Raw genomic sequence first — 6,835 nt, 5'->3', positions numbered from 1 at the left:
TTCCTCTAATTTTTCATAATGATCCTAGACTTCATCACTATTTTTTCTACAATAATAGTTATTGTGGCCTATTTAGTTGTTTAATAATACTTAGATAAGTAAGTCTTTTTATGGTGTTAATATCATAAAACAATAGTTTTGAAGAAATAGCCATCAATACATCACATATAAACAATAATTTTTTAAAAAATTCTTTGTTTTTATGTAAATATCCATAAGTTATAATGCACTTTAGAAAAATTATAAATAAATTATATTTAAACAATTATATACTAATAAGCTCAAATTAAATTTTTAGTATTAAATGATTTTTCTACAACTATTAAATTGTATTAAAAGTTAAAATTAAAAATTATATTGAAAATTTTTCTAAATAAAATCTTAATGTACCATTAAATTTATATTTATCTATTTTTAATTTTAATTTTAACTATTTATATGATTTAAAAATTGATAAAAAAATATTTGGTATTAAAACTGTTAAATTGATATTGTTATTATGATAATTTGTCTCCTTGTATATATAACTTATTTTATAGAACAATAAAAAAGATTTTTAACTTTCCATTTTCAGATGGGCAAAATGAAATCGGGTCTTCATCAATGTTAAATATATTATTTATTTTCAGATTTATGATCACGTTTTTTTTTTGGTCAGGCAATAAAATAATAATAAATTCTCTGACTTCATCCTCCTCCTCTTCTTCTTCTTCCTCTACACAGTAACACTGGTTCTGGGTTGTGCGCAGTCTCTGGTATTTCCACCATGATTCCAATTTCCAAGTAATTTCTCTTCACTGTCACTTTCTTTTCTCTTATTTCTTTGTCTTCTTCAAATCTGGTTTTTGCTTTTCCATTCTTTCTGGGTATAGCCGATTCAAAAGAAACTGTCTGGGCATAAACCAGTTGAGTATTGCACCTGTTCTGCGATTCGTTTGGGTTCACTTGAAAACCGATGTTTCGTATCGTGAAGCGTCCGTTTTTTATAACAATTATAACAGGTAAACCTTTAGAAAGAATACAGTCAGTTGTAGGTTATTCTAGTGTTGCGGCAGCTGATAATCTTCATATGGGTATTGGAAAAATGACATTGGCGAAGGACTTAGCCTGTCTCATAGGAAATAATTCTATTGAAGTAGATGCTGGAAAACCCAAAAGTAGAATGGAGCTCAAGAGGTACCTTGAACTCCGGATTAAGAAGAGGGTGAAGGAGCAATACATAAATGGCAAGTTTCAGGGTCTGGTATCTAATGTCATTGCCAACACAAAAACTCTTCAGGATGCTTATAATTGCATTAGACTCAACTCAAATGTTGATGTGGCAGTAGGCAACGACAACATCTGTTTTGAATCCATGGCTAAAGAGCTGCGTTGTGGGAATTTCGATGTCAATGCCAACACCTTCTCTATCTCAACAAAAGGTACGAGGAAAGAAGTTTTGGTACTTCCCAATCTAATGCTGAAGGTCGTTCAGGAAGCCATCAGAATTGTTTTGGAAGTTGTTTACAGGCCCCATTTCTCTAAAATTTCACATGGTTGTCGAAGTGGGAGGGGGCACAGAACGGCTTTGAAGTACGTCAGGAAAGAGATTTCTTCTCCTGATTGGTGGTTTACTGTTCTCATAAACAAGAAACTAGATGGCTGTATCCTGGATAAACTACTATCAGTGATGGAGGAGAAGATAGAGGACCCTAGCTTATATTGTATTATCCGAAGCATGTTTAATGCCCAGGTGCTCAATTTGGAGTTTGGGGGGTTCCCAAAAGGTCAAGGTCTACCACAAGAGGGAGTATTATCGCCTATTTTAATGAATATATATCTTGATCTCTTTGATCATGAATTTTACAGATTGACAATGAAATATGAAGCTTTGGATCGAGATATTGACACTGCTCAAAGGTCCTGCTCCAAGTTGCGTGGCTGGTTTAGGAGGCACCTGAAAACCAATGATCGGAGCTGTGTGGATGAAGAGATTTTCAATGTAAAAATTCATTGCTGTCGCCTTATGGATGAGATACTTTTTGCAGTTTCTGGTTCCAAAGATGTTGCTCTTGACTTCAGGACCGAGATTCTTAATTACTTGAAGATGTCTTTGTACTTGGATATTGATGATCAAACAGAAATATTTCCATGCTATGGTCCACGTGGAATCAACTTTCTTGGCACTTTGATTAAAAGGCGAGTGAAAGAAAGTCCTCGTATGAAAGCTGTCCACAAGTTAAAGGAAAAAGTTGAGCTATTTGCTATACAAAAACAACAGGCTTGGAATGCTGGGACAGTGAGAATAGGGAAGAAATGGTTAGCTTATGGTTTGAAGAAGGTCAAGGAGTCAGAGATTCGGCATTTAGCTGATTCTAACTCTGTTTTGAGTCAGATTTCCCATTTGCGTAAATCTGGCATGGAGACTGATCACTGGTACAAGCACTTGCTAAAAATATGGATGCAAGAAGTTAATGTGAAAGCAGCTGAGAGTGAGGATTCAATTTTGTCGAAGTATGTTTCAGAACCGGCCATGCCCAAAGAACTTAGGAACTCTTTTTATGAATTTCAAAAGCGTGCTGAAGAGTATATTGTTTCTGAGACAGCTTCTACTCTATCCCTTTTGCCAAATTCTGGTTCTTCTGTTAAACCTCTAATCAAAACTGAGATTATTGCTCCAGTTGATGCCATAAAAAAATGTCTTCTACGATATGGATTAACCACATCCAAAGGTTACCCTTGTGCATCTTCTTCACTTATTTTACTAGACAGCAGTGAAATCATTGACTGGTTTTCTGGCATTGTTCGCCGTTGGCTTAGATGGTATGGTGAATGTGATAACTTTAGTGAGATAAAGCTCTTAATTGCTCATCAAATTAGGAAGTCTTGTGTTCGAACTCTGGCAGCAAAGTATCGTATGCATGAAAATGAGATAGAAAATAAGTTTGACACAGAACTGAGCAGGATACCATCTACTCAAGATATAGAGCAAGAGATGGTGGATGAAACATCAGCTACTCAAGCTTATGAAAATGATGAGGCATTGATGTATGGGATTTCTTACAGTGGCTTGCTTTTACTGTCTCTATCAAGAATGGTGAGCCAGTCAAGGCCTTGCAGTTGTTTTGTTATGGGATGCTTAGCTCCGGCACCATGTGTTTATAGTCTACATGTGATGGAAAGGCAGAAGTTTCCAGGATGGAAATCAGGGTTTCCTAGTTTTATCCATCCCAGTTTGAATAGAAAGAGAATTGGGCTGTGTAAGAAACATTTAAAAGATTTATATCTTGGTCATATATCACTTCAGTCCATTGATTTTAGTTCGTTCAAATGTAATGAGAATGTCAGGTAGCAGCCACTTTCACAGTTATTAACTGCTATGACTGCTGTTATGGAGGCTTCCTCAGTGTGCCATCCTTGTTCTCATAAAGTTGAAGCTACAGCTGCTGATATGGAAGCTAGTACAGAAAGCAAGAAACTTTTTAAACCTAATTACCTTTCCTGGTAAGTACTATAGTTAAATATTTATAGTTAATCTGAACCATGGATATGGTATTTCTGTTGATTGGTATCTGATTTGTTTTAGCCTGCTGAAATTTTTCATAGAAATACCTTCGGGGAAATTTTCATGATTAAGACTAGTGTCCTAAGGAACTTCATGACAGAAATGAGATTGTAAGTCTCGTGAATCGCATTGCATTCTTGCTTCTTGAATCCTTAATGGCCCCATTATTAACAATTGATAACATGAGTTTATTGTTTTCGCTGTCTACAAAGATGTTACTAGTGGTCAGATTTTCTTCTTCACTGATTTATAAGAACTAAATAATTTGGGTATTATGAAATAAAGCACTTTCTAGAAAAGCGGTTCTTTGAATCAACTGTGAATTCATTTTTTTCTGCATAAATTCTAAAAGACAAAGAAATACGATAACTTAAGGCAGAGGAAACTCATTACTGTTCAGCTTTTTCTACTTCATGTGTTCATGCTTTCCTGGTTGAGTTCTTGTAAATTGCTATAAGAACTCTGTTCCTAGGTTCTGTTATTATAACTCTTATATTCTTCCACTTCAGAAACGACTTCTGAAGCTACTCACTTTAATTTTTTACTGTCCTAGGGAAGTTGTTTAAAATTCATTTTAGCACACTAGGGGAATAGAATATTGTTGCTGAATGTAATAAATTTCAGTTACTATATTTCTGTCATGATCTGACTTGATTGTTATAGTCTCATGTGCATGTTGACATCAAATTTCCTGCAATAAACAGGGATAATTCTTCTACAAAGGGTAACTTGTTGCTGTCTGACGACTTCTGTCAGGACTTTATTTTTATTTTTATGTTCCTTATCCTGAAGTCAAAGTTTTTCCTTTAAGGAGTAAAGTGCATTTCAGCTGCCAATGGTTGGAGTTTGTATCATATCTTTTACCAACTTTGTGCTGGTGCTCCTATGAAGCTTAAAGGCAGTACTCTTTAGTTAGTTGATCTATTATGGTTTCTCCAGCATTTTGGTTGCTATATAACCATACCTATTTCCCATAAAACTTGTCTGTTTCAATGTACACTCTAATGTTGCAGATGGAAGTTGGCATGCTTACCTGATGATTTGGATCCACCACTCCATACCTTGCACAAAGGATTTTCCACGTCATATTAGTGAAATGAACAGTATTAAAGTGGAAACTGAGTCAAACAAACTAGATGGTTTTGTGGAAACTCAATTTTATTAAATCCCCAGTCCTTGAGAGCATCAACAGCAAATTAGAATCACTGAGTTTTTTCCCATTCTCCCTAACTGCATTTTAGAATAAGGTTTATATGACAAATTTTTGATGAGCAATGATAATCCCACTTGTGCTTATGTAGTTGGCACTGGACTTTTACGTGTAGTTTCCATATCTAGTTTAGCAAGATCAATTGCTTTTTCATTGAGTTATAACCATCGAAAGTACACTGTTCAGAATTAAATACAAACCTAATACTAAATTTTTTCTTTGAGCATGAATCATCTTATATGGCTAGTTAGTACAAGTGCAAGTATCTTAATCAAAACCATTTTTTAGCAGTTGATAGCAGTGGCACCAATGATGCTCAGAAACTCTGTAAGCTCATGGTAAGAAAAGCAATAGCTGTTACTTTCTCCATTCTTGCTTCAAATATCAAAGCACACAGATTTCGTCAGTTCCATGTTTTATCATATTTCATAATTTATTAATTGGTTCCCCACTGCCCCCCCCGCCCCCCCCCCCCCCCACTCTCTCTTAACCAGGTTGGTGAGACAGTGTATTTTGTTATTACAGTGTTAATCGCATAAAAGAGAGTGAAATTTGACATTATCCAGAGCATAAGAAGATTATGCTGGAGCATCTTGATCAGCTTAATTTGGTACAGGTATCCTAACTCTTTGTTGGATTTGTAAAGGGTCCCCTTATGTAGAATTTATTTAATTATTTAATTATTATTATTATTATTATTATTATTATTATTATTATTATTAATATTAATTTTTGTAAGGCTTCTTTCTTTTCACTAGGTTAGCTGAGCAAACACATGTACCCTGTTCAGATCCAGATGCAGGAAGAACTTGGGTCATTATATTCTAGAACAACTGCAAAAGTTGTGGACTCGTTAGGGCTGTCTGTTCTCTCTAGTTAGTGCATTACCTTCTTTGTTATTTGATCAAGTGGATGAGAAACCATGTAATTTGGTATAAAAATTGTGGAGACGCCTTTGCTTGCCCCATGAACACAAGAGATATAAGAGGAACGTGTGATTTGAATTATTGAAAAGATGCCCAATGCAACACCATCTGTGAAGATAGCCTACTTATAGTTCTATTTGGTTAAGGTTTGGTAGCAGGGAAATGAAATGAAAATCACAAACCTCTACTTGTTCAGGGTAAATAAAAGTCAATTGTCAATCTCTTTCCTGCTTCTCGTACACGGTTTTCCATTTTACTTATCTTTGCCATCTAGATCTTCTTTTTAACCGTTCATAAATTTTCAAGAATTTCCTTTTATTTCTCTTCTGTTTGTAACAAACCAGAGCTTCGATCATATATACTGAAAATGCATTTTGCCCTATTGAAGTTATTTAACTAGTTGAACATCAAATTGGTAGTGGTATGATTATCCAATTTCCTATAATTTTAGTTCATGCAAAAAGTTTCTCTCGAAGCCCTGTGTAAATGCAATGTAGCACTAATCTCAGCTATACAATCTACTGTTTGAGAAAATTAGTTTCTTTGGAAAATTAAAGGATAGCCATGTGTTCATGGGGAGGGGTCTAATTGAACTTACTAAGATTTCCAACATTCTACCTCTTCTTTTGGAAGATGGTCTCTGTTTTGGTCTAATAACTCTATGTATTATTATTACTATTATTATTATTTTTTTCCTGCTCATATTTGGTGTTTCTTTTTCAAATTTTCTGCTCTAAATTTCTGATTAACTTCTTCCACTTAGTAATGGTAATCTGGTGGAACCGTTTAGGAGCAATATCCATTACATTGATGCACAAGTGGTGTATCCGTTGAGCATACTCATCTACTGGGTGTTGAAGAAGACCTCCCTTATGTCTAGCCGGACCTTGGAACTCAATTCTGATGCAAGTGGTTGGCTGGTCTTATCCTTAGTGTGAGAGTCACATGTACCTCTTGTATTTTGCTTGTAATCACCAATCTAAAGTTCGTCCATGGTTATTAGTCAAGTCCATGGTCACTTATTTGAATTTATATTTTACATTGTAAGAATAGTGTCATTATGATTTTTTGCTTATTTTGATTTTTCTTTTAGTCAGGATAAAGTTGGCTAAATAAATTCTTTAGAAGGGGGTGGCTAGTTGGTGAGGAGTTGGA

At 34.9% G+C, this 6,835-nt stretch overlaps 1 protein-coding gene across 7 annotated transcripts; it reads left to right on the top strand.

Moving 5' to 3' along the window:
- The first annotated feature begins 644 nt into the window (after positions 1-644).
- Positions 645-5,901, top strand: LOC107425606 (nuclear intron maturase 4, mitochondrial). 7 transcript variants are annotated; one of them, XM_060818971.1, is made up of 4 exons: positions 645-3,483; positions 5,046-5,092; positions 5,280-5,370; positions 5,513-5,901. In XM_060818971.1, the coding sequence occupies exon 1, from the start codon at positions 956-958 to the stop codon at positions 3,329-3,331; it is 2,376 nt and encodes a 791-aa protein (XP_060674954.1). In that variant the 5' UTR covers positions 645-955; the 3' UTR covers positions 3,332-3,483; positions 5,046-5,092; positions 5,280-5,370; positions 5,513-5,901. The 7 variants fall into 7 exon arrangements, 6 of the variants coding, with proteins under 6 accessions (XP_060674954.1, XP_060674951.1, XP_060674953.1 ...); XM_060818968.1 differs by having other exon boundaries at positions 5,249-5,370; XR_009639645.1 differs by having other exon boundaries at positions 649-783; positions 3,328-5,092; positions 5,249-5,370.
- Positions 5,902-6,835: the final 934 nt, after the last annotated feature.

The sequence above is a fragment of the Ziziphus jujuba genome, chromosome 7 (genome assembly GCF_031755915.1).
Source record: "Ziziphus jujuba cultivar Dongzao chromosome 7, ASM3175591v1".
Taxonomy (NCBI): Eukaryota; Viridiplantae; Streptophyta; class Magnoliopsida; order Rosales; family Rhamnaceae; genus Ziziphus; species Ziziphus jujuba.
Note: the sequence above shows the minus strand (reverse complement) of the source record. Positions and strands in the feature narration are given on the sequence as shown.

Coding starts and splice junctions, on each gene's coding strand:
- LOC107425606 (XM_060818971.1), top strand. CDS start 956: ATGTTTCGTATCGTGAAGCGTCCGTTTTTTATAACAATTATAACAGGT.